The 27200-nt window shown below is 54.5% G+C and overlaps 1 protein-coding gene across 3 annotated transcripts in view; it reads right to left on the reverse strand.

Moving 5' to 3' along the window:
• Window positions 1-485: 485 nt before the first annotated feature.
• Window positions 486-27200, reverse strand: part of PAXIP1 (PAX interacting protein 1) — a 41957-nt gene continuing 15242 nt past the window's right edge. For 2 of the 3 annotated variants that reach the window (XM_069587192.1, XM_069587194.1), the window contains 16 exons: window positions 23949-24584; window positions 17331-17802; window positions 16763-16857; window positions 14049-14144; window positions 13300-13437; window positions 12460-12581; window positions 11599-11783; window positions 10595-10638; window positions 9487-9557; window positions 7975-8077; window positions 5546-5714; window positions 2911-3011; window positions 1866-2000; window positions 1709-1784; window positions 1388-1463; window positions 486-919 (listed from right to left, as the gene is read on the reverse strand). In XM_069587192.1, the coding sequence (XP_069443293.1) occupies window positions 793-919; window positions 1388-1463; window positions 1709-1784; window positions 1866-2000; window positions 2911-3011; window positions 5546-5714; window positions 7975-8077; window positions 9487-9557; window positions 10595-10638; window positions 11599-11783; window positions 12460-12581; window positions 13300-13437; window positions 14049-14144; window positions 16763-16857; window positions 17331-17802; window positions 23949-24584 (2646 nt within the window). In that variant the 3' untranslated portion in view covers window positions 486-792. Of the gene's footprint in view, window positions 923-1387; window positions 1464-1708; window positions 1785-1865; window positions 2001-2910; window positions 3012-5545; window positions 5715-7974; window positions 8078-9486; window positions 9558-10594; window positions 10639-11598; window positions 11784-12459; window positions 12582-13299; window positions 13438-14048; window positions 14145-16762; window positions 16858-17330; window positions 17803-23948; window positions 24585-27200 lie in introns of all 3 variants that reach the window. The other variant, XM_069587193.1, reaches the window with a different exon arrangement.

Here is a 27200-nt window from a genome sequence, read left to right on the forward strand (position 1 = left end):
ACACCTCAGCTACTGCCGTGGAGGCAAGTTCCGTGTCTGAGGAGCATGTGGATGGGCAGTGATGTTGGGGCAGGGCTGAACCTCTGTGGCAGCACTGGACTGGAGAATACTGGAGTATACTGGAGAATACCTGTAGCATATTCAACACGCTCGAACGTCAGTAGTCACTGTAAGACGATGGTCTCCACTTATGCTTTTGTACCTACAACCCAACAGGAAGTATTAGAACCGTACCTGGAACAGAAGTGGGAGAGATTAACACCGTCTGGCCAGTTGGTGCCTGTGCTGTCTTAACTGCTAATGTTGTGAACATACCTCTGCTCAGGAGTTTATGTCTCACCTTGATGGAAAACTACTTCCACGAGAGAAAATTCTAGGAGAAAATATTTTGCCTTGAAATTACTTAAAATGTGATCCAGCTTCATGCAAGCCCTATAAACTATACCAAAAAATGTGTCGTAAGAAAGGATCACTCAATTCTAAGCAAAGTTCAAAAGTACATTTATTTAAAATGTGGGCAAGATTTCAATATAAAAGAAAAGAGTATAAGAAATAAAAATAAAGTACAAAACGTTTCAAATCTTTAACATTCATAATTTAGAGATAGCAAGGTCTTTATTTACATCATTTCTATTTGCAGCTAAAGTTCCATTAACAGTGTTGTGAAAACAGTTAAAAACCTGGCAAATGAATCATAAAACCTAATGTGGGCTCTTAAAAGTTGTATAATACAAAACATAATTTATGTTTCCTCAGAATAAAATTACACATCTTAAATAAGATGCAACATATTTAATATATTTGTCTTCCTGCTTTAAAAATGCTTGTCCCGAAGAAAGCAGCTGGAAAACAAGGGCGTCCGCGGGTGCGGCCGGGGCAGGCCGCGGCTCCTGGCAGGGGCGCAGGGGCGTCAGTTGAACTTATATGTAGGCGTGTTGAGGAAAACAACCCACAGCAGCGCAGACCAGGCCCACACCCAGCACGGCCACGTGCAGACACAGAGTCCCAGTGCCTGAAGCCCCGCTCCGGAAACCAGGCCCTGCCTTCCCCTGCAGGGCACCTGCCAGGCCCTGCGGCCCAGGCCTCCACCCACAGCAGGACGACGCAGCTACTCTCAGGCTGCAGACGCAAGGAGAGGCCCGAAGGGTCACCCACAGACAGCTCAGGCGAGCTTTACACCAAGTCTTCCTTCCGCAAGGAAAGGCAGTGCAGAACAGGCTTTCAGACAGAAACACGGAGGGCAGCAGAGAGCCTGGAGACGTGAGAGCACCTACTCAAGAGGACAGCCTACGGGGTTCAGCGGGCCTCCCAGCGGCTCCACCGCTAGCCCTGGCGGTGTGCCCTAGCCTGGGGGCTCCCGGAGTGCTGAGAGGGGCCCACCCACCACCTTCCCAAAGGATATGACTCGTAGTCCAGTGTCTGAGTGAGCACTCCAGTGAGAACAAACTCGGCATTGTGAACATCTGCCAGGAACAAAGACAAAACCGTCAAGCGGACGCACCTGCCCGCACCCATGCCGACGCGCGGCAGAGCAATGAGGACCTGCCCGCACCCATGCCGACGCGCAGTGGAGCAATGAGCACCTGCCCGCACCCATGCCGACGCGCAGCGGAGCAATGAGCACCTGCCCGCACCCATGCCGACGTGCAGTGGAGCAATGAGGACCTGCCCGCACCCATGCCGACGCGCAGCGGAGCAATGAACATACCTATTCCTCTGGCAAAATACTCTCGACACAAGTGAAGGTCATTTTCACAGGATATCAAGATTATTTCTGACAAACTCTAAGGAAAAGAAAAGCAGCTCCTTCGTTACTGAGCCTCATGCACGACACTGACACCCAGCAGCGCCCCACTCCTGCGCACCTTATTCTGCTTATGTTCCACGAGTTTCCGGAAAGACGGCTGCTTAGACAGCACTTTGCCTCCTGCGCACTCCACAATTGCTCTCATGGTTGACAGACTCGGGCAGATCCCAGGGGTGATGTAAAAGTATTTCGCCTAAAAATGAGGATACGTGTACTGGTTTTAAACTGAATTTTCAGCGTGCGTAATTTCTCCTTCTACCCCAAAAGTTTGACAAAATGCCTAAATTCACAGAGCTAAACGGTGCTAGACCCCCCTAGTCCCCAACATGAAGTGGGCCTGGCAGAACCCAGACATGGCATTTCAGAAACAAGCACCCTCATATGCTAGGTGTGACCTATAATTATTAAAAGTGACTAGGACTTTAATTCCTGTAATACATGAGGTATTCTGTGGTAAAAGCCAGAATAAGAACATTTTCTACAATTTCTAAAGCTCAGATGGAGTACAAAATGATTTATTATAGTTAAAATTTTCTAACACCCTTACTCTTAACTGTACCAAAAGTACCATTTTGTGTTAAACTTCTCAAACATCTAGAATAACAGACTATTTTAGGTAATGTACTCTTAGCTCAGTACTACAAATCTCTTTTGATTCCTAAGTTGGCTCCTTAAGAGTTAAGAAAAAAAAACTGATTACCTTATTAATCTACTAAGCCACTGTTTGATACAAAAAAATTTTCCAAACTGTTCTATCTTAGAAACATTTAAACACTGTAGTCTAGAATTATTAGACACATATTCAGTTAGTATTTTCTCAAGAATGGTCTCCATTTTCCAGCTGAATAAATGTTTTATGAGAATAGTTGCTAAAAGCAAAAAAAAAAATTTAAATCTCTTACAAATTATTCATAACATACTCTTTGAACCCAGGTTATGTGTAATGCATCTCTCTCCATATCGATTCTCTGAGCCCTGGAACACCTGGAGGAGGCCCGACTGCGCAGGGGAGAGGGGAGCGCCCGGCTCTCTGGGGGCGAGCCGCCCGCTTCGTTGCGGCCACATGGCCGTAGCAGCTGAGCTGAACTCCTGTCCAGGCATACCTTGAAGAGCGGAGAAGCGTGGGCCCTCCTCAAGGACTCCTCTAGACTGAAGGAGAAAAGCACTTCAGCCTCCGCATCTCGGAGGAGGTAGTTCTGCTCGTCTGAAAAGGAAGACAGCACGGCCTCAGAGAGGGCCTGGAGCTGGGGTACAGCATGTGCGACCGGCTCCAGGCACCCCGGGAGAAACCTGTGAATGAGTAAGTCTCCCCGACCATATTTCAGTTCCTTTCCTCCCGAAAACAGCCAGGCCAAAGATACTCTTCCTCCTGGACCAGGGTTTCTTAGCTTTTAGGAACAAATGTCCCAAAAGCCGTGGACCCTCCTCTCACCCCTGGACGGCTCCCCACCCCGAGCTGTAACTTTACACTGTTGGGGGGCCACAGCGCCCCAACCCAGACCCAGGTGAAGGGCGCCCGTGCAGAGGGACAGCCCGGGAACCAGCTTCACAGTCAGCGTGTGCTCCCAGGGACCAGGGAGTTCAGAGCCACCGGACTCCAGCCGAGAGTCAATAGCCACAGTTTACAGATGTACCAGAAACAAGTCCCTTTTATATACAAACACATACAGCAATTTACAAAGAACGGTTCTACCAGATCTTGAGGATCTAAGAATTTTTAAATAATACCTAATTTGTCAAAAAGTAAAGATCACAAAATGTTTTAATCTTATGAATACATCTCGTTCAGAAAAGCGTTTCATCATCGTAACCAAACAGTCCAGGGTCGGGCTGAGTCAGGTGACACGCTGTAGGGCCGACGGGCCACACGCTGGGTCCGTCACTCGCCCTTCTCTTCTCAAAACAACACCTCAAAAAGAAGGCATTACACTCGGTGAAAGAAGAGAAGAATGTCTTAAAAGTGAAGTTAAAAAATGAACAAAGAAGTACTGTCATGCACGAAGTGATATATACTTGAATCAAGGGATGTATCTGAAATCTTAGCGTCTACAGCAGGATGAAGGCTGCTGGGCCTACTGAAGAGCCGTGACGGAGGAGAGGAAGCTGTCCGTGTGTAAGGAGAGAGGACTCTGAAAGGAACACAGTGGCTGCGACAACCCTGGATTTCTAAGAGGAGCAGCTAGAGTCACATCAGCTTGGTCAGAGTTGTGCTGCTGCTGCTAAGGGGCTTTAGTCGTGTCCGACTCTGCAACCCCATAGACGGCAGCCCACCAGGCTCTCCCGTCCCTGGGATTCTCCAGGCAAGAACACTGGAGTGGGCTGCCATTTCCTTCTCCAATGCACGAAAGTGAAAATGTAAGTGAAGTCGCTCAGTCGTGTCCGACTTGTCATGACCCCATGGACTGCAGCCTACCAGGCTCCTCCGTCCATGGGATTTTCCAGGCAAGAGTATTGGAGTGGGGTGCCATTGCCTTCTCTGCAGAGTTGTGGCAAGAGTCAACTTGAAAATCAAACCTCCCACAGCAGTGCAAATGGCATGTGTATTCCAGAAAGAAATAACCTATACAACTGGCGTCTCAAACTATGTAAAGACAAATACAGAATGTCAAAACGCCTGTCCCCCACAGCTGGAAGCGCCCAGCGTTAAAGCTGTCAGAGCCCCGGCGGGGGGGCCATGCTGCAGGGTTGGGGTGGAGGGGTGGCCGTCAGGGGCTGCCTCCGCACAGGGGACTCGTCCCGGGAGCTGGTGCGTTTAGGACATGGGGAGCAGGCATCTCGCTGCTGGAGCACAGACGCGGGAAGGCAGAGGCGTGCCTGAGCCTGTGCTGCAGGACTGGCAGGGGACAGACGGGCACGAGACGCACCGTGGGAGTCGGCTCGGCACAGCCAGAGCCCACGGGCCTGCGCCGTCGGCTCCCAGTCTGCCCAGCGGAACTGGGGGTAGTGGGGGTCTCTTGGACACGCTGGCCCCGGCGTCAGGGCAGAGAAGCCTGAGATGGGCCCAGGGCACGCCTGTTTCGCCAAAGCCACCAGGAGGCCACGACCGGCGGCAAGAGCGGAGAGGACACCAGGGCCAGCCTGGCCGGCGGCCACTGGCACAGCAGGCGACGTGGGAACAGCGACAAGACGGCAAGGAGACGTGAGGACATGGGATAAATGGGAGTCGGCCGTGGGGCAGTGGCCAGGGCAGACTTCAAAGAGCTCCCGACAGACGACTGAGAGCGGGGCGGAGAGGAGATCACCGTGGACACCACCCAAGCACAGGTCTGCCCTGTGCAGCCCCCAGCAGGAGGCGTGCGGGGGGCACGCAGCAGCGGAGAGACAGTCCCACCACAGATGCCCTGCCTGCCCTGGGGGGTGGGGGGTGCCCCGCACTGACCCCCAGGCCGCGCGTCCCGTATTCCCAGGACGCTCCTGCCGCCCTGGCTCTGGTCTGTCCACCACCCACACCTGGAACCCTGCTCGACAGCCAGCGTAGCAGAGAGGACGAACCGTCAGGAAGCGGCAGGGCAGGGCCACAGAGCTCTTCCCCGGCACTTCCCCCATCACCACGGCCTTCCTATTTCACAGCAAGACGCAAAGGCACCAAATTTCACGCTGAGACATGAGAGAATCTGCTTATAATTCACAGACTTAAAAAATGAACTCGGTGTTTGCTGGGATGAAAACGGGGACAGATTCAAGGCAAACCCCTCCTAACTGGGCACCCAGTCCCCAAGGTGCGGCCCGGCCCCTTACCGATGAACTTCTGGCACTTGAAGCACTCCTCCAGCCACTCGGGGGTGACAATGTGCTTCACCACAGAAATGGCCGTCAGGAACTTGACCGTCCGCGTCACCTTGCTGGCGATGAGGTGGGTGCACTTCTGTGCAGACTCGGCGACCTCACCGCCCAGGATGTAGAGCTTCTGCAGGCCGGGAACACAGAGCAGGCGTCAGACCATCCTGTCTGCAGAGCCGCCCGCCCGCCCGCAGCTGGGACTTGTCTAGACCGTGAATGGGGCTCTGGGCCGCGGAAAACGGTGAAAGAGGTGAAGCCAGACTCACGCCACCGTGCGAGCAAGGCAGAGACTGGGAGCGACAATGAGCATCTCCCTCATCAGTGCCGCACAAGTCAGGAGTAAAGCGGGCCCTCCACCGGACCCCGGGGGGCACCCCGTGAGAAGCAGGACGTCTGTAGAGGCCCCAGGCCGCCCACGCCCGCCGGGAGCCAGCACGGGAGATCCCACCCACGACAAGGTCATGCGGAGAGGCCTGCCGGGCAAGGCGACTCAGGTCTCGAGGGCTCCTCTGTCTGAGCATCTCCCCCGAAACCAAAATCTGCCTGTTTGCTGTGTGCTATACTATACTCTTCTGACATCACCACCTTTCTCTGGAAAGAGTTAACTCAGAGCTCTAGTCAACAGTCTCCTGCGTATAAAAAGAATGTCTCGGCTTAACCCCCTTGATGGCTTTCTAACTTATCTGACCGGTCTGCCCAACTTTACAATTTGTGGATTCTTTACAGCCCCCAACCGTGAGAGGCACGAAGCTTAAAACATCTTAAAGTTATAGAGCCTCCTGGAACTAAGAATTAGTTTGGTGAAGAGTTTGTTGAGTTAATGTTTGCCGCCAAGCCTCCATATCCTTTATCTTTTAGGCACCTGAAGGATATTAATCAATGTAATTGGGATATAGAAAAAGGAATATAGTAGTTTTGATGTTAGCAACACTAGACTTTTGAGTTAATTGATTTTCTCTTTGTTATAAATCACTGTACTCCTTTTACTTGTTATGAATTGTTGTGTCCTTGCTATGTAAGAATGTAACTTTAGTGCTTTCTCAGAGTGGCACTAGACTTTGGGAAGAACACCACTATTACCCTTATCAGAAAAGGGCTGTAAAATGTTAATTGGCCCTCTGGCCAGAAGATGATGTAAATCATCTAAGACTTGTGTATACAGCTAGGTATGCAGAGAGAGAGCCTGGTCTTGATAAGAGTCAGGGCTGCTGCTGCTGCATAACTTTGTATTATCCATTGATCTCTATGTACAATCAAAAGGTATATAACGCCTTTCTGGACAATAGAGGAGGGACCAGTCATTGGAAAGACTGGTTTCCCCCGTGTCTTCTTTTCTTACTCTATTTTCTGGCTGAATTCCCACCTGGGGCATGGAGGCTGGCCGTGTCTATTTACTTGCCCCGGCTGCTAAGATCCATGAGAGAGGGAGCCCAAGGCGGGGCACTCTCCACTATGCAAATGGACGCCGGCAGCCTAACATAGATGGTGCAAACTTCTTGTCCTGAAGTTTTATTGGTTTTCCACGTAAACCAAGTTATTCAGCCTTTTTTCTCCACTAATTTTCCTACTACACTATTTCTTCCTAATCTAATCTTATATTTCTAAATAAATAAGTTTTTTCTCGCCTACACCGTTTCCCCTTCGAATTCCCTGGATCCACCGGGGCAGGACCCCGGCACACGCCCAAGTGAGTGCTGGTGAGGCAGTTAAGACACGGTCTCTAAGAAATGACAACACAAAAACCGACCTAAGACACAGACACGTAAGAGCTGATCTCTTTACGCCCAATCTTAAAAGTAAAAAAAGAATTTTATAGTAGCACTTATAATTGTTTCTTTTCCTTAAAAAAATAAAGGGAAATGTTTGACTCCGTGATACAGGTCAACTATACTTTACCCATCCCCTCCCCAGACAGCCACATAACGAAACACAAGCCCACAATCCCTCCTGGTGGTACTTCCAGAAGTGCATGTATGTAAATAAACACAAATACACTGCTGAGCCCTGGGCCCACCACTCCAGGGAACAAGTCTTGAGAAGATGGTGGGTTCATTCAGGAAAGCTGGAGGGGCACAGCTGCTCTCGTAAGCTGGAGTCCGTGTGGAAATGGGATTTGCGAGGCCTCGCTAACGTGTGCTTACCAGACTGCTCTTGGCCTCCTCGCCTGAGTCGTCCTAACAAGAAAGCACGCATCTAAGGAGGAAGCCGCAGCAAGAGGAGGCGGGAAGGCGAAGGCGTCATGACGACACAGTAAGCACACACCATGGACACTGCTACAGCAGGCTACTCCTGACTACGCGTTAGCTTAGAGACGGCTAGCCTAAAGCAAACAGACACAGCAAGGAACATTCCTAGAAGTCCTTATGCAAAACAGAAGGAAAGGTCACCTTTATGTACTGCTGAACTTGAAGAGGCTCAAATCCAGTGAAAAGCACAAAAGGGGTCAGTTCCGGGGTTAACTTCTTGGTGGGAGGTGGAATATCTTCGATTCTATGAAACAGAGAACGGCTATTACTTCCCTGACGTGTTCTTTACCAAACAAGGGGTTCCAACAGCTTTAAGAGGCCCTGAGAGCTTTACCTGTGCGTGGTTCTCCTTCCTTAAAGGGAAAGCGCAGTGGCTCATCTGCTCTTTCTTCCCCACCATTTACACAAAGTCACCCCAAAGGGCTCTCACCCAGCACCCCTCCCACCCCCAGCCCGCGCTGGCCCTGGGGGTCTTTGAGGGCAGGAGCAGGGGCTCCCAGGGGCCCCTGTGGTCCCAGCCCCCCACCGCCTCCCACAGGCCCCATCTCACCCAGAAGCTCTGACGCAGGACAAAGCTGGTTGACTCAAGCACAGATTTTACATTAAACTTTTTTCCCTTTCCTTAAACTTTTTCAAATCCTATTTTTAGGTTATATTTGAGACAGTCTATTAAATTAAAAAACCTGCAGCATTTTAATGATAGATATAGTCACATAATTAGGCTTTTACTAAAGAATCCAACGATCCCCAGCCTGGGTGGCTGAGGAGACAAAGACCCTCACTCAGCACGGCCCCGCCGGCTCAACTTCAGCAGGCAGACCAGACAAGTGTGGGCGCGCGGCTCCGCCCCTCCCGGCGCGGCTCCGCCCCTCCCGGCGCGGCTCCGCCCCTCCCGGCGCGGCTCCGCCCCTCCCGGCGCGGCTCCGCCCCTCCCGGCGCGGCTCCGCCCCTCCCGGCGCGGCTCCGCCCCTCCCGGCGCGGCTCCGCCCCTCCCGGCGCGGCTCCGCCCCTCCCGGCGCGGCTCCGCCCCTCCCGGCGCGGCTCCGCCCCTCCCGGCGCGGCTCCGCCCCTCCCGGCGCGGCTCCGCCCCTCCCGGCGCGGCTCCCAGGCACACACTGCGGAAGCCCGGAGCTGGGCTCCAGTACCCTGCCCCTGTCCCACCACAGCAGATCGTTTCCTAGAACAGGGGTTCCAGAGAAAGAGGGAAAAGATAAAGAAGATTGGACTGGTATTTTTTTAAATAAGAAAGGAAAAGACACTGTCTATTCCCCGTTTGTCTCCAGCAATGAAACGAAAGCTGTCACGATACAGCTGCGAGGCAAGTAAGCAGCAGATCCTTCCAAGTCCTGGTAGTTCAGCTGCTCAGTCATGTCCGACTCTCTGTGACCCCATGGACTGCAGCCCGCCAGACTCCTCTGCCCATGGGCTTCTCCAGGCAGGAATACTGGAGCGTGCAGCCATGCCCTCCTGCAGGGCATATTCCCGACCTGGGGACTGCACCCATGTCTCTATGCCCGCTGTATCAGCAGGCAGATTCCTCAGCACCAGTGTCAGCGGGGAAGCCCTTCCAAGTGAAAATCCCGACTGCCACCATTTCCTAGAACATACTGGGAAAGACCATCAGCCTTAAAAAAACAAGGTGATTCTTCCTACCTGGCTCTTTTGGAAGAAGGCTGGATATTAGTTACTTCATTCTGCTTCGGTTTGGGAGGTAGTCTTACACCCTGTAATTAAAGGACGATTTACCTTAGTCAGCCTCCCCAGTAACACAGCAGCTTCTGAGCGCTTTCTAGCCACCTCACCTCACACAAGAAACGCTCCCCGCTGCACAACCGGCAGAGACCACGGGTGCCGCGAGCTGCCCAGGGAGCCCTGGCCACCCTCCCTGTTCACCTGACCCAACAGCACTTTAAGACATCTTCACCCCCTCTCAGCTCCTGTAATAGATTTAATCCTCAACCTTGAACTTTTCAAAACACTTTTTACTTCAAATATTTTTTGTCTCAATGAAATTTGGAAAACATAATGATTGCAATCACATCCCTCCAGAAAGACGGAGGTTCCCCTCTGAGGGTGCAGGACGGTCAGGTCACAGCACTCTGGAGGCGAAGGCAGGCCTGACGGCCACTCCAGGACCTGGGCACGGTGCCCGTGCTCCTGACGCCAGTTGGAGGCCCTGACCTGCGGAGACGCTGAGCCCAGAGGGGAGCCGGTGCCTGAGGCCGCCACAGCCAGCCTTGCCCTGGCCTCTAACGCAGACCTCCTCCCACAGCACACTCATTCACCTACTATCGGAAGCAACCGCCTCTCCACCTGAGTGAAGGGCAGCCCTTACTTATTCCTACTAACCAACCCCTGGTGCTCCAGTGCAGAGTAGCCCACCCGAAGGCAGCCCACCAGAGATCCCAGCCCGCGGGCTACAGGCCCGCTGCCATGGCAAGGAGCTGCGGCCAGGGCTGACGCGCCGGTGCCCCAGTTCCCGCCTCCCGAACCCCACGGAAACACACGACCACCCTCTCTTCTGCTCTGCAAACCTTCGCGGCTCTCTGAAGAAGTCATGGGGCTAACGTGTGTGTGAATAAGGAACTCCCAGTATCATTAACGAAGAGGAAAAAGGGTGCACCAAACAGCTAACGACAGGCGAGATGATTCAGCCCTCATCTGTCATGACGGCCGATCACTACGTTAGTTACAGACACAGACATAGCCCTCCTCCTTCATAACACGGTAACGCCACAGCGGGGTGACCAACTTGACATACCATCAACAACTCTGCTGACACTTTCAACGGGACTCTCCAAGCATCTGCAGAGAGAAGACAGGTTACTGTTCAGAAATACTGTGTAAAGAAAGGACCCACAATCAACATAAAAGCCTTTTCAGGACCCCTACACACTATTATATATAAAACAGGTTAACAATAAAGACCTGCCGCACAGCACAGGGAACTCTCTACTCAATACTCTGTTACAGCTGCATGGGAAAAGACCCCCCAAAAATAGATACATGTACAAGTATGACTGATTCACTTCGCTGCACCCCTGAACTAGCACAACGTTGTAAGTCAACCGTGTTCCAATAGAAAAACAATTAAAAATAGAGGTGTGTCAGTAACAGCAGAAATGAGAGGCCTCTCCAGGTGCGGGTCATCCTGGACACGCAGAGGCTCAGGGGACGGCCTCCAGGAAGGGAGCCGTGAGGACTATTCCTGAGTTCACAGGGAAGCCTGGCAGGGGCCGAGGGTTCCGTGTGAGACAATCCCGAGCAAACTGCCTGCCCGTGGCCCAGTGCAGGCACCGCCTGCCCGCATGGGCTGCACCCCAGACCGTTCTGGGAGCCCCGTTCTCGGGGGCTCTGGCGTCCAAGAAACCGTCTGTGATGAGCGCAGCGCATGGGGGCGGCGGCCCAGCCGGGCCCTCAAGGACACGTGTCACCAAGGGTGGGCCTGCCACCTGCACCACGGCTTCAGAGCGGACGTTACACCCAGGTCTGTCCCAGGGAAGCAGGCAGACCGCGGATTAAACCAGGGAGGGCTTTCTTGCAACTGAGGCCATTAGGACCAGAGCTGGATGGGCCCCCTCATGGCAGCGCGTGTTCTAGCAGCTGGGACCACTCCCTGGAGGGGCCGCCTGGAGCACAGTCAGGGCGGCACAGAGAAGACAGCACCCAGAGGAAACAGGAGATGAGACGAAAACCGACACCACCCTAAAGCCAAGAGCGGCGCCTGCAGCGCCAGCCCGCGGCCACGGGGAGCTGCCTGCTTACCCAGAAGGTTCAACACCAGCTGTGGGGTCGGGGCGAAGGGGTCCTGCAGGCCGAAGGCGGTGTAGCGGCCGTACTGCGTCTGCCGCAGGGCCTCGAAGTTCCCCAGCAGGATGTCCCCCAGCCACTGGGCGTTCACGCATGGGATCCGCCACTCTTTGGCCTTCTCGTACTTTAAACCAGTCGGTCTTTTTTGTTGTGGGGAGTGGCAGGGGAGGAGAGGAGAGAAAACACACTCATTAGCCTTATCGGTGTTCAAACTTACACTTCTGTTAACACAAGCCAGCCCACACTTGCTCACACTGGACGCGGCAAGGATGGCTCTGCAGAGCTGGCCGGGCTGTAAGGAGGCATCCCCACGACGCGAGGCCACCGCCGGGCCGGCTGTCAGCTCAGCACTGCCACCTAGTCTGACTGCAGCCTCCTGAATCATCCCGTTTCATTCCCCTGCTAGCATCGCCACCAACATCACTGCCATTCTGTCAACAGACTCTGTGACGTCCACCCCAGAACTCAACACAGACCAAGGGACCTGGAGCGGTGCTGTGCAGGCCCAGACAGAACCCGGCTGACCGAGGGACCCAAGGCGGGGCTGCACGGGCCCAGATGGAACCTGGCTGACCGAGGGAGCCCCGGCTGACCGAGGGACCCAGGGTGGGGCATGCAGGCCCAGACGGAGCCCTGGCTGACTGAGGGACCCGGGCGGCGCCGTGCAGGCAAAGACAGAACCCAGCTGACCAAGCGACCCGAGGCGGGGCTGCACGGGCCCAGATGGAACCCCGGCTGACCGAGGGAGCCCCAGCTGACCGAGGGACCCGGGCGGGGCGTGCGGGCTGAGGGTGGCCGTGGCGGCACCGCGCTTACTCTCTGCAGATGAGGATGGTGTTGCTGCGGCACAGGTAGCCTGTGTACTTGGCGCCCGCCAGGTACGCCATCAGCTTCAGGTCGTCCCTGTCGTTGTCGACGAACCCCGTCACAGAGATAATCTGGGGGGAAAGGCCCAGTGAGGTCAAGAGGGCACGATGGGTTAACCCGCCTGATGTGGCTCTTCTCCGTTAGCTCTGCTTAGACAGACGTGTTTCCATTCCTCCTCCAGCACTGACGGGCACGTTGGTGGCACTGCCTCTGGGAATGCTGTTACTGGCGACGATGCTGCACACGAGCCACCCAGGGGGACAGGAAGCACACACACCAAAGGGGAACGCTTCCCTGTGTCGGCTCGACACTGCTCCGATCGCGGTAACAGAGCCACCTAGGCACATCAGTCAGTTCTTACTGACCCCGGTTTTGGGCTCATCTGGCCAGGAGAACCGACAGGAGATCACGTCTGGCTGGCTGTGGCCACTCCTGGTGTCACACACTTAAGCGTAAAGTGAGTGAAGTCGCTCAGTCGTGTCTGACTCTTTGAGACCCCACAGACTGTAGCCCTCCAGGGTCCTCCATCCATGGGATTTTCCAGAAAAGGATACTGGAGTGGGTTGCCATTTCCTTCTCCAGGCATCTTCCCAACCCAGGGACCGAACCCGGGCCTCCCGCACTGTGGACAGACGCTTTACCGTCGGGGCCACCAGGGAGCAGGCATTTATTAAACAGTGTCCGAGACGTGGGAGAACCCGTTAAATGTCAGGAAGCCGTGACTGTTACAGGGGGGACAGAGAAGGAAACAAGATGCTCATTCTGTGCAGGGAGGCGGGGGAGCCTTACGTGCTGGGAGCACGGCTTGCCCCCCGGGGGGAAGGCCACGGGGAAGTGCAGGGCCCGATGGGGCGGCACCAGCTTCTTCTTCTTCAGGACTGTGTTCAGCCAGTGCGCCGTGACACACCTCTTCCTCTCCTTTATCGCCTGCGAACACAACAGTACGGGCCGGTCGCTGGGGGCTTTACCGCAGGTGACACACAGAACTGCAAGGCTGTAACTACAAGGTCGCTTCTGTTGGAAGTCCTATCAATATAGGAATTTCAGGAGCTTAGCACTCAACTAAACTAATAAACTACAACAGTGTCACCAGTTAACTTGAACACAAGACGAAACTGGTACCGTTTACACAGGAACAAGAGCCAACAGCAGGGAGGAAAGCTGACAGCCCAGGAAATGAACTCATTCACGCAAGGAGAGGACACTCCTGACCATCAGAATTAGACTTCCCCCGTGAGAACACAGCGAGTTACGAAAACGTAACTGCCCCTGAAACTACCGCAGGATGGGGACCTGCCAGTGAGTGGCCCTGCCAGGGCGGATGGTGTCCACCTCCCTCTCACTGGGAACCTGCCTTTCCGCCCCAGTCCTCACGGGCAGAGAAGCCGGGGGCCACAGAGGTGTGCACACGCCAGAGGCGGACGGAAATGAGCGAGAAGCGGCTTCCTGTCTTCAGAGGTGGGAGAAAGTCCTTTCCAAGCACGACCGTCCCAGCGTTGCTCAGAGCCCCCCTGGTCCCAGCAGAGCCGAGCCCTCACCTGTGCGAACAGCCCGCTGACCTGACTCTCGCAGAGCAGGTGGGTGCAGCGGCTCGAGAACGTGGGGTCCACGGCTCCTCCGTGCGCCTGGATGATCTGCACACACACGAGACCCACGGTCAGTCGGCTCCCGCACCCGGGGGAGAGGGCCTTGCGATCTCCAAAGGGACAGCGCTCACGAGACCCACCATGTATGCACACAGTGCATTTCCCAAAGTGTGAACTAACCATTGGTTATGTTCACAGGCTTTCCCAGCCAGCACTACCCAGCAAAGACGAACGCTGAGCCCTGTTTCATCTGAACTTGGAGGAAGAGTGGGATGCCCTCTCTCTGAGACAGGGCGCTGCGGATGTTTTAAAACCAGCTGTTCTGCACTGTGGGCGTCCCACGTCTCAGGGGGCTGGCTGCACCCCGACCCCCAAGCCAGATGCCAAGAACACCTCCCCCGCTGGGACAGCGAGAAAAGTTTCAGACAGCGCCAACTGGTCCCTGGGGCCAGAAGCGCTGCCTTTAAGCAACTGTATTCTAAAAAGAAAGAAAGAAAGCAGAGCAGCATGAAGTTAAATTCAGCTTCTGAATTTCTGAGCTTCTTCATCCCGGCTTGCATCCCAACTGCAGTGGCTGCCCGGTTGTGTGGCACTGAGGGGAACATTGTTACCAAAAGGGCGAGAACTTTCTTGGGTTGGCCAAAAAGTTCTTTGATTTTTTTAAAACTAAAAGATGTATTTTTAATGCGGCCCAAGAGCTTGACTGAACAGCGTGTCCACCACTTCGTCCCTCTGCCTGCTGCCACTTCCCAGGCAGTTTCATAGTCCCACGCTCCCAAGACTTCCTATCATTCTGAGCAAACAACTGTTCCAGGTGCCTGTCTACAGTCTTCTAGGGAATTAGCATTTTTCTCCAGTAAGAGAATTTTGTAAAGACCGAAATAAATGGAAATTAGAAGGTGCCATGTTTGGTGAATATGGTGGATGAATCAGAACTTCCCAGACAAGCTCTCCCAGTTTTTGCCTGGTCGTCACCCATCGAAGAAACATGCGGTCTGAGCTATCTTGCTGGGAGAGCGTGAGCTTCTTGTCGGTTAACTCCGGGCGCTCTTCATGCAGCGCTGCTTCCGGCCGGTCTGAGCGGGAGGAGTACTTGTCGGAAGTAACCGTTTGGTCTTCCAGGCGGAGCCACAGCAGAGGACCCCCTTCCACCCACTCCAGATACAGAACATCACCCTCTCGGCAGTTCTCTTCAGTTCACTTCAGCTCAGTTCACTTCACTTCACTTCACTTCAGTTCAGCTCAGTTCGGTTCAGTCCAGTTCAGTTGCTCGCTCAGTCGTGTCCGACTCTTTGTGACCCCATGAATCGCAGCACGCCAGGCCTCCCTGTCCATCACCATCTCCCGGAGTTCACTCAGACTCGCGTCTATCCAGTCCGTGATGCCATCCAGACATCTCATCCTGGGTCGTCCCCTTCTCCTCCTGCCCCCAATCTCTCCCAGCATCAGACTCTTTTCCAATGAGTCAACTCTTTGCATGAGGTGGCCAAAGTACTGGAGCTTCAGCTTTAGCATCATTCCTTCCAAAGAAATCCCAGGGCTGATCTCCTTCAGAATGGACTGGTTGGATCTCCTTGCAGTCCAAGGGACCCTCAAGAGTCTTCTCCAACACCACAGTTCAAAAGCATCAATTCTTCGGCGCTCAGCCTTCTTCATAGTCCAACTCTCACATCCATACATGACCACAGGAAAAACCATAGCCTTGACTAGACGGACCTTAGTCGGCAAAGTAATGTCTCTGCTTTTGAATATACTATCTAGGTTGGTCATAACTTTTCTTCCAAGGAGTAAGTATCTTAATTTCATGGCTGCAGTCACCATCTGCAGTGATTTTGGAGCCCCCCAAAATAAACTCTGACACTGTTTCTACTGTTTCCCCATCTATTTCCCATGAAGTGGTTCACTTCACTTGCCCCCAAATCTCTTCTGTTCATTACTGTACAGTATCTTTTCATCGCTGGTCACAGTTTGTTTTAAAAACAAAACGTTTTTTGTTACGTTTCAATAGAGAACTGCATGTGGAAAAAAGGTCAAGAAGGCTTGTTTCGCTTTCCTTGTGTGGAACCCAAACATCAAAGTCATGAACACAGGCAAGCTGGTGCAACTCACTCTCCGCGCTGGATGTGGAAGTCCTGAGTGTGTCGGCTACCTCACACGCGGTGTAATGTTGACTGCTCTCAGCTAATGTCTCGATTTGCTCACTATCCACTTCAACTGGTCTACCCAGCCATGGGGCACCGTCCAGCAAGAAACCTCTAGCAGGAAACTTTGCAAACCACTTCTGGCACACTTGATCAGTCACAGCACCTTCTCCATACGCTGTACAAAGATCCCTTTTATTCCTTTTCAGTTGTTTTTTTACCTTTCTTGAAATAATTAAGCATAATATGTCAAGAATATTCCTTTGTTTCTTTCATCTTCAATATTAAAATGGCTACACAGAAATTCACCAATTTTGATAACTTTTAAAAAGAATACAAGCTGATAAGACAGCTGTCACAGAACAATCTAACAAAACTGTTTTGCATGAAGTTAAAGTCAGTTAAGCGGTATCAGAGCTGTCTTACAGAAAAAAACAAATTAGCTTCTTGGCCAACCCAGTGTGAGTACAGGCGTAGGTACACGTCTGTGTGTGTGTGCAGGTGTGTGTATCTTAGTGCCCTCACCCTTTTCCAAGTGGCCAGCAGCTGCTTGTCAGACATCTGCTCTGGATAATCCGCGATTGCAAACACACACCCCAGTAGGAAGCCTTCTTCTGGGACTAGAACAGAATCACACAAGGAAAATGAACCAGAGCCCGCGCTGTGAACGTGTGCATGGAACACGAGAAAGCGCACTCTGCAGAGCTCAGTGTGAACCTATGAAGTCAGTCACGCCTGCCCATGATGTCTCCACCCATCGAGGACCTCTGCAAAAGGTCCTGCAAAAGCAGCTGCTACAATGGAGCTACCCGATCGCCCATATCACATGATTCAAAACCGGGAGCCACCACGGTCTATGTCTGGGCGCCGAGCGCTCCGAGTGGTCCTTGTGGCAGCCCGCCATTCCAAGGACACCGGTGTTCACTTCAGGGTATGGATGGAGGCCCAGGCCACCCGAGAAACCTATCGATTCTGAACTACGGTCCCCGTTTTCTATGTATTTCTCTGACACAAATCCTTAGCCTGCCCTCAAACGCTCTCAGAGCAGGTACAAGGGTTTCAGGGGAGGGAAAGAAGGATGCACATTACTAACTCTCCACCGCTGGGTCGTGTCCGAACAGTGGGGGCTGCGCCTGCGCCTGGGGTGGTGGGGGCTGTAGGGCCTGGGCCGGCGGGCCAGGCGGCTGTGCCGTCGGCTGCATAGGCTGCATCTGCTGCAGGCGCTGCAGGTGCTGGAGGTGCTGCTGCTGCAGGTGGGCGAGCTGCTGCTGCTGCTGCAGGGGCGGCTGGGGCCGCTGCAGGGGCTGCTGGGGGAACTGGTGCGGGTGGGCCGGCGGCGGCGGGAACGGGTGTGGTGGAGGCGGCGGGTAGGGCTGCTGCGCCAGATGCTGCTGCTGGAGCTGCAGGAGCTGCTGCGGCTGCAGGTGCAGGACAGGCTGTGGCGCCGGGGCTGGCTCCGGGGCCACCTTCACCTGGCCGAGCAGCACAGCGCTCCCGGGGCCTTGCTGGCCATGGTTCACCTGCTGCTCCAGCGTCTTCGTCGGCGCCGAGAGGGACTGCAGGATCTGGAAGCGGAGATCAGGCAAGGGCGCGTCAACAGCTGCTGCCCTCACCTCCAGGCCCCTCAGAGAGCGGAGCGCACACCCGACATGCCGCGCTCACCCTCACCAGCGGACCTGCCTCTCCCAGTGCACACACACTGCCAGCTCAGTGAAGTGGACACGCTAGTACTTGAGACCTCTTCACCAAAACGTGGAACAGAGTAAGTAAAACGGAAGAGGCTACGGAACGGACGTGGGCAGATACACTCCCTGGAGGGGCTGACGCGCTCCAGAGAAGGACGGGGGGTGCTGGTGGGGGCTGCTGTGTCCCGCTGACCCCACAGTCCCGCTGCGACCACGACGCCCCACCACCCCCCACCTCCCCCGGGCCACAGCCTGACCAACCCTCCCTCCCGCAGCTGCCGTTCCCCAGCAAGCAAAGGGCACAGAGGACGCCAAGACCCCACCCGCATGAAGGCACGGGACACTGCGGCCCCGGACGGCAGCCCCCAGCCCGCCCTGTCTGTGGCCACCCCGTTCCGCCACACACACGAGGGGCAGGAGAGACCCAGCCCCAGGTTATGTGCATGTGGGCAGCCCTCCCCAGCCCAGAGGCCCATGCACAGCAGTCCATTCCCCATCCTCAGGGTGACGTGGGGCTCTGCACACACACTGGACAGAGGCCTCAGGCTAGAGCCCCCGCCGGCCACGGCTTCTCCCGAACTCATCCCCTCCTCGGGACAGGTGTCGGCCAAGCACCCGGCAAGCAACCAACAAGCCTCAGGAACCAGGGACATCACCTCGCAGAGTCACATCCCATGTTATTCTACTACCTGCATGGCGCTGGACGTAACAAAAGAAACCCGTCTTATTATGAATTTTCCCTACATGCTCAAAAAAATTGGAAGGCAACTTCCTATGGTCAAGGAAAACAGTAACAAACGGATTTTACTAAAGGCAATGCTAAAGAATGTTAAACTACCACACACTTGCACGCATCTCACATGTTAGCAAAATAGTGCTCAAAATTCTCCAAGCCAGGCTTCAACAGTACATGAACTGCAAAACTTCCAGATGCTCAAGCTAAAGGCAGAAGAACCAGACATCAAACTGCCAGCATCCACTGGATCATGGAAAAAGCAAGAGAGTTCCAGAAAAACATCTACTTCTGCTTTATTGACTATGCCAAAACCTCTGACTGTGCGGATCACAACAAACTGGAAAATTCTTAAAGAGATGGGAATACCAGACCACCTGACCTGCCTCCTGAGAAACCTGTATGAAGGTCAGGAAGCAACAGTTAGAACTGGACATGGAACAACAGACTGGTTCCAAATAGGAAAAGGAGTAAGTACGTCAAGGCTGTATATTGTCACCCTGCTTATTTAACTTCTATGCAGAGTACATCATGAGAAGTGCTGGGCTGCCAGAAGCACAAGCTGGAATCAAGACTGCTGGGAGAAATATTAATAACCTCAGATATGCAGATGACACCACCCTTATGGCAGAAAGTGAAGAGGAACTAAAGAGCCTCTTGATGAAAGTGAACGAGGAGAATGAAAAAGTTGGCTTAAAGCTCAACATTCAGAAAACTAAGATCATGGTCTCCAGTCCCTTCACTTCATGGTAAATAGACGGGGAAAGAGTGAGAACATTGACAGACAATTTTTTGGGCTCCAAAATCACTGCAGATGGTGACTGGAGCCATGAAATTAAAAGATACTTGTTCCTTGGAAGAAAAGCTACAAGAAGCCTAGCCAGCGTATTAAAAAGCAGATAAACTACTTTACCGACAAAGGTCCGTATAGTCAAAGCTATGGTTTTTCCGGTAGTCATGTGTATTTGTGAAAGTTGTACTACAAAGAAAGCCGAGAGCCAAAGAATTGCTGCCTTTGAGCTATGGTGTTGGAGAAGACTCTTTGACTGCAAGGAGATCCAACCAGTCCATCCTAAAGGAAATCAGTCCTGAATACTCCCTGGAAGGACTGATGCTGAAGCTGAAGCTCCAATATTTTGGCCACCTGATTGAAGAAATGACTCATTGGAAAACACCCTGATGCTGGGAAAGATTGAGGGCAAAAGGAGAAGGGGACGACAGAGGATAAGATGGTTCGGTAGCATTACTAACTCAGTGGACATGAGTCTGAGCAAGCTCCGGGAATGGGTGATGGACAGGGAAGCCTGGCTCTCTGCAGAGCATGGGGCTGCAGAGTTGGACACGATCGAGCAACTGAACTGAACTGAAAAGTCAACCAATACAACTAATCCCTATTTTTGTATCCTTGTCATTTAAATAAAACTCTGGAAATTCAACTTTCACATAAAGCAAAGTTATACAAAAATCTCGTATGTTTTTAACATACATCTTTCACTTAAATAGACTCCAAAAAGTTATATAATTTGCCAGATTAACAGGCCTTGGATTCAGTGATGAAACAAATTAAAACTGAAAAAAGTTAAACTCAAGAGTCTGAGGATACCTGTCTTAGGAATCACCCTACATGTAAGAGGAGACTCTGGGCACTCTGGAAACTTCGCAGTTGAGCTCTGGGCAGAAAAAGCAGATTTAAGTAAGTTTTTAAGTAACAAGATAACTCTTTTCTCTATGCAAGTATTAAAAAATACCCAGTCAAGTGGGGCAGAAATGAAGCCCACCACAGACCCAGCCGAGCAGAGAACAACACTTGGGTTGCTGACCCTGCAGAGAAGCAGGCAGGAGTGGGGGGGGGAGGGGGCCGGGGGGCTTCAAGGAGGTTATTATCACTTTACAGCCTTGGGGACCATTAGAATGGGCTTCCCTTGTAGCTCAGTTAGTAAAGAAACTGCCTGTAATGCAGGAGACCCTGGGTCAGGAAGTTCCCCCCGAGAAGGGACAGGCTACCCACTCCAGTATTCTTGCCTGGAGAATCCCACGGACTGCAGCCTGCCAGGCTCTTCTGTTCATGGGGTCGCAAGAGTCGGACACGACGGAGCGACTACACCACCACCACCGTTAGAACGTTACCTGCACGCGCGCACTGCTTCCCCGCAGCAGTGGCAGCCCGCTTGAACCTGACAGCCTGCCTGCCGTCAGCAACAGGGCTCCCGAGGGGCTCCTGAGGGCGGCATCTGACAGGGCTGGTGCGTCTGGGGCGGGCGGAGAGGCAGGCGAGGGCCCAGCCAGCCTGAGGTGGGCGCCGCCCAGAGGGCCCGCACCAGCCCGCCAGCCGCCGAGACGCCCCGGGAGCGCCCTCCCCAGCCACCAGACGCTGCGTCCAGCTTTCTGACCTGAGTCTGGCTGGAGACCTGCGTGAGCCCACCTGAGCGGGCAGGCGGCGTGCCGCGCTGCCAGCTGCAGTTTTCAGGGGACGCCGAGTATGGATGCCGCTCTGCGCTGCCACAGTCCTTAGTTAAGTCCCTGACGCTGAGCGCCACATCTCACACACACGCACAGCTCCTCACCGCCAGAAACGTGCAATCTCAGCAAGAGTCTGATGGCTGCTGTGTTTCCCCAACCTCCTGATCTAATTTTAAACTAAATCTTCTATTTCTAACTTTCAAAGATTCTTTTTCTCCACATCTAGCAGTGAAATGTCCCAATGTTCTGATGCTGCTAAAGAGCTCCGCAAAGGTCTCCTCCGAAGGTTTCCCGTCGGTATCACAACCCTGCCCTGGTGAGGACAGACCCCACCCAGCCCGCACCGCGGGCGGAGAGAGACTGTCTTCCCTGGAGGTGGCACCTGCAGGACGGCTGGCGGGAAGGCAGACGTGTGCCCCGCCACGGACTGCGCATTTCCAGGTGCGAGGGGACAGACTCCAAGGTACAGTCAACCTCCACTGCACTGGAAAGACACAGAAGCCGCTGGAAACACCATCACTGACGAGCAAGGCCCTCTGCGCTGCTGGCGAGGGGGCACCGGGCACACCTGTCCCGTCTCCACAGCTGAGGAGGAGGAGGCTGGCACCCCCCACCACCCCCAAGGCAGCCCCAGGGAACAGCCCAGGGAGGCGTCCGCTGGCCCACAGGGCAGGTGCCCTGGAGGCTTCCCCAGCCTGCCCCACCCCGATTTCTGACTTCCTCCCTTTCTCTGCCTCTGGCCGGGCATCTGCACCCCACCCTCCCCACGGCCCCTGCAGGGCTGGGTGCTGACACGGGGCCCACCGCCCACAGGGGCGCCTGCTCCTTCCCAGGCTCCAGCTTCTCCCCGGGTCTCGATGGCACCACCTGGCCGGGCCTGGCCCTCCCGTTCTCTGACCACCTCCTCGCTCCTCCCGCCACTCGCCACTCATAGCCGGGGCCAGCACACAGAGTGCAGGTCCTCTGGAGCACAGCAGACACCTCAGCAGACCGTGGCGGGTCAGCTACAGTGCGCGACCTCGCCCTCCGCCTTCTCCTCCGAAGCCGCCACTCTCCCAAAATCGCCCATCCGAACGCGCCAGCTCTGCCTCCTCCGGCTTCCCCTGCGGGCTGTGGGTGCCACCCCAGCCCTCACCATGGGCCAGACCCCACCGCGCGCACTCTGCCAACACCCCAGGGCAGGGTGCCCCTCACCCTGGCTCCTATCCAGCTCCAGCCCACGTCCAGAACCTCGCGTCCATGTCGGGACACTTGCCCCCCAAGTCCCTGACCCCGTGTTCCGCCCGCACTTCCCCCAACCCCGGCCGGGGGCAGCCCCTCCAGCGTCTCAAGAACCAGGTACTATCCACTGGTCACTCTTTACCCCAAGACAGGGAGGCAGGGAGGGACACTTCTCATACACTTTTAACCAACAGGACTCTCAAACTAACCCCCCACGCAAGCTGAGGCCCCACCCGCCAGGCCCCTCCAGCCCTCAGGACTCGGCAGGGTCAGTCTGCTCGGGGTCTGAGGGCTGGCCCCCCACCCAGAACTCGCTTTCAGCTCTGCCAGGGCCGCCTGGGGTTAAGTGCTCGATCTAAGGAGCCTCCTCTGCCTGTGGCTGGTACACGACTCAGCACCACCGTCCAGACACCCACGTCATGGGGAGCCCTTCTGCTCAGACCCGTCTGCGCCCCGCCCGCCTTCTGCACCTGAGAAGGGGCTGGGCTCCTCATCCTCACTCACTACCTTGTCTCCAGGGCCCACACACAGGGCCCCCCACACACACACACAGGGACCCCACACCCACACAGGGACCTCCAAACACAGGGACACACACACACACACAGGGACCCCCAAACACAGGGACCCCACACACACACAGGGACCTCCTTACACACACACAGGGACCCCCCCCACAGGGGGACACACACACACACACACACAGGGACCCCCCCCACACACACACACAGCGACCCGCACACCCAGGGACGCCCCCCTACACACCCAGGGACCCACACACACATTGACCCACACACACACAGGGACACACACACAGGGACCCCCCCCACACACACATAGGGACCCCCAAACACAGGGACACACACACACACAGGGACCCCCAAACACAGGGACCCCACACACACACAGGGACCTCCCTACACACACACACAGGGACCCCACACACACACACAGCGACCCGCACACCCAGGGACGCCCCCCTACACACCCAGGGACCCACACACACACTGACCCACACACACACGGGGACACACACACATAGGGACCCCCCCCTACACACACACAGCAACCCGCACACACAGGGTCCCGCATACACAGGGACCCACACACACATTGACCCACACACACTCAGGGACACACACACACACAGAGACACACATACACCTAACTGCCTTCTTTTTGTCCTGAATGGAAGAACAGCTACTGAAGCGTTTAAGGTCCATTCTGTACAGCAGGCTCCCATCACAAAACTGTAAATTAAAACTGAGGCTTCTTCAATGAATGAGCGAACCACGCCATGCCCTCTACCAACCCCCAGCTCGTGGTAAACACCAAGGCACAGCTGGCAGCCTCGGGCTTCGCTCTGGGGCCACCGTCCAGGGCAGCCTGGCCGCGGGGCGTGTGCCGCTCAGCGGGGTCAGGGCCTGTCACCGCTCTCGTCGGGAGTCTGCGACACTGAACACACGCGTGTGTGCAGACAGGGACTGCAGAACATGCCCTCGGCAAAGAAACACTGCCTGTGCGTTAACTGTTCTGAAGCAGCAGAAAATAACCGGATCTTCTAAAAAGACTGAAATCGACATTTACATTTCTGTCTGGAAGAGTGACTTACGTGCGCCACGTTGGAGGGGCGGCTCATCTGCTGGATGTCGGCGTTGTTCGTGATGTTCCTCAGCGTCCGCATGGCCGGACTCCAGGTGGCCATCACCTCGGGCCTCTCGGGGCCCTGCAGGCTCTGTCCCGGCGCCAGCAAGCTCCCGCGGACCTCGGGCGGCAGGATGCCCCCGGGCACGGGCGGCACGTTGGCGCACAGGTTAATCAGCCCGGGCTCCTTGCCGGCGGGTAGCCGGCGCTTCGCCGCCGCCAGCTGGGGGACCTCCGCAGGGGTCCAGTTCAAGTTCCTTTCCTGCTTCTCGGGCGAGGAGTCTGAAGAGTCGTCGAACATCAGCTCCCCTTTCGACTTCTCAGCACTCGACTTGGGTGAGAAGGGCGGCTCGCCTGAGGGGGAGCCCTCCTGAGAGCTGGCCGGGCTGGACTTCCCGTCCGTGCTGCCCTCGTTCGGGGAGTCCGGCTCCTCATTGCCCGCCCCCTCCTCCTCCTCCTCTTCCTCCTCCTCCTCCTCGTAGACGATGAGGCGGGGGTGATAGAGGGCCTCGTCCTTCCTGGTCTTCTCGGCGATGCAATCCAGGACCCAGTCGGGAGTCACGATCTTAATACTGGCTCTCCTCAAAGCACACTCGTATTTCTCCTGTGGGTGAAGCACAGACACACACAGAAGCAAGCTGCGGGGTTTACCAGATCTCCCAGAATCACGGGCGCAAAGCAAGAGCTCTAGGAAGAGAAGAGTCAGCTACGGTTGTGGCCACTTCACCCACAGGAACCACTCAGACCCCTTCAGGCAGGAGACAGGAAGAGCCACGTATCAGGGGTCACAGGACGCCGTCCCCTGTGCCAACAGCAATCTGAGAAGACTGTGCTTCAGCTGTCGTTTGCAAACACAACTTCAGCCAGCACGCAGCGCCAGGACTCCCGTGAGATGCTCAGGAGCGACAGGCGTGTCTGCCGTCCAGCGTGGTGATCACCGAGAGCTGCTCGGAGCCGTGCCGCGGTGGACGGAGCCCCCAGGACCACAGGCAGTCACGGGGCGTGAGGACACCGCCCCAGCAGGCACCGCCGTGCACCAAGCTCGTTCCACTGAAACAAAGTCGCAGTGATTCGGACCCCACGAGGCTTCGACTCAGCTCTGCACAGAGGTCAAACAGGTGACGGGACTATGAGGGAAGCCAGCGCCACGCCGCGTGGGCCGCGGGCAGGCAGGCCCGGCGGGCTCTGTGGGCAGCGAGCCGGGGCGCCTGGGGACACTCCAGGGCACAGGACAGACCGGAAGGCACGCCCGAGGCAAGAGAGACGGAGGAAACCCTATGCGAGAGCAATGTGATAAAGCAGCTTCAAGTGAACCAGCTCGTAACTGTGGCTCGTTGAAGCGGCAGAGTCCCACCCACCTGTGCTAAAGCCTCAGCTAACAGCCATTCTCCGGCAAACAGGGACTTGGGGCCCTAAACTACACCCACTTCCTGCTGGAGGACCCGAGGACCCTCCCCAGCTCCGCCTTCCGCCTTCAGTGGAGAGCGAGCATGTACACCCGGAAACCAGCTCCCTCCGCCAAACACTGAGCAACATACCCTGTGTTTTGGCCGTTATTAAATTCCTCCATTCTTCTCAACTTAAAACATTTAAAAAATTCAAGAATACAGAAACCATAGTTTCATCATGCTGTATTTTCTCCATAAATTTATCAAAAATGAAAAAATTAAACGTGCCATTTATTTTTGTGTATATAGTCAGCTAGCTCAGTTGGTAAAGAATCCGCCTGCAATGCAGGAGACCCCGGTTTGATTCCTGGGTCAGGAAGATGCCCTGGAGAAGGCATAGGCTACCCACTCCAGTATTCTTGGGCTTCCCTTGTGGCTCAGCTGGTAAAGAATCCACCTGCAATGCGGGAGGCCTGGGTTTGGTCCCTGGGTTGAGAAGATTCCCTGGAGACAGGAAAGGCTACCCACGGCAGTATTCTGGCCTGGAGAATTCCATGGACTGCATAGTCCATGGGGTCGCAGAGTCAGACACGACTGAGTGACTTTCACTTTCGGCTGGTCTGACAAATCCACTCGATTCATATACTGCCTCCAACTGTAATCTGACCCTTTACAAGTATTCTCTCATAGTTTTAAAACTTATAAACATTTCATTCCCCTTAAACTAGCTACCTAAAATCAAAGGATTTATTTTCAGCTATAAACCAGTTGATAGAAAGAGGAAAAAAAAAACCTATACTCTTTAATCAAAGCATACTACTTATCTCTTAAATTGTCACGTAAGATACAACTTTTTACTTAAGTAGACTTTAAGATTCGCCCCAAATTTTCAGAGCTTCTCCCTGGAGTAAGGGCTTACTAAGGTAAAGCACACTCACCAGCTCACAGCTCACTTTCTTGTCAGAGAATAAGCTCTGTGAACAGTACACGTCCACGGGCTGCCCGGCTTCCGGGGTCCAGGGCAAGGGACCCTCCTGGCAGGGGGGTCTGTCAGCTTCCACGCCCCCTTCACCCCAGACCTGGCCGGACGCCCACCCCCCGCTCAGTGAGTCAGCGCACTCGGGTGAGACACCCATGGTGTCGATTCAGACTGAAGGCAATGAAAAATACGGAGGCAATGACTGGCGTGAGGACATTGACTTGTCAAAAGACCTTCCCACTGTGAATACACTATACTTAATTCTCAAAGTTCTACATAATTGTCCATGGGAGGAAGAAAGCTCGGCCTCCACACAAGAGCAGTTTTCGCACTTCATGTGGGGGTGCAGCAGAAGGCCCGGGCTTCCTCCCCACCCCAGCAGGTCCTGTTCCGCTCGGTCTGGGGCGGGTGGGAGGCCAGCCTGCAGCCCTAACACGTCCTGCGGGGCTGCGCTGCTGACCTGCACCCCACTCGAGGACCCCAATCCCCACGGCCCCACCCGTGCTTAGGGAAGAGGTAACCACCGCTTAAATATTCCAGGTTATTAAGAAGGACAGGACACTGAGAACTGCTCCAAATGCATGTTTATAATTATACTCAGTACAACCCTTTGTAAAAACTGTAACGAGCACTAACACACATTTTCACAATTGAAGTTTTAGTCTATGTGAAAGGAAACCTAAAGATTAAAAAAATCTGTCCAATCTTCACCATGAAACAAACCCAAATTTCTTTGTATTTAAAAGTCACATCGGGTTCAAAGTAAAATTCGTCACCTCCCACCCTTTGTGGAATGAAGCTGTCTTACAAGTGGCATAAGCTCGTGTCATCAGCTTTTGCAAACAGAATCCAG

Source organism: Ovis canadensis, chromosome 4, assembly GCF_042477335.2.
Source record: "Ovis canadensis isolate MfBH-ARS-UI-01 breed Bighorn chromosome 4, ARS-UI_OviCan_v2, whole genome shotgun sequence".
Taxonomy (NCBI): Eukaryota; Metazoa; Chordata; class Mammalia; order Artiodactyla; family Bovidae; genus Ovis; species Ovis canadensis.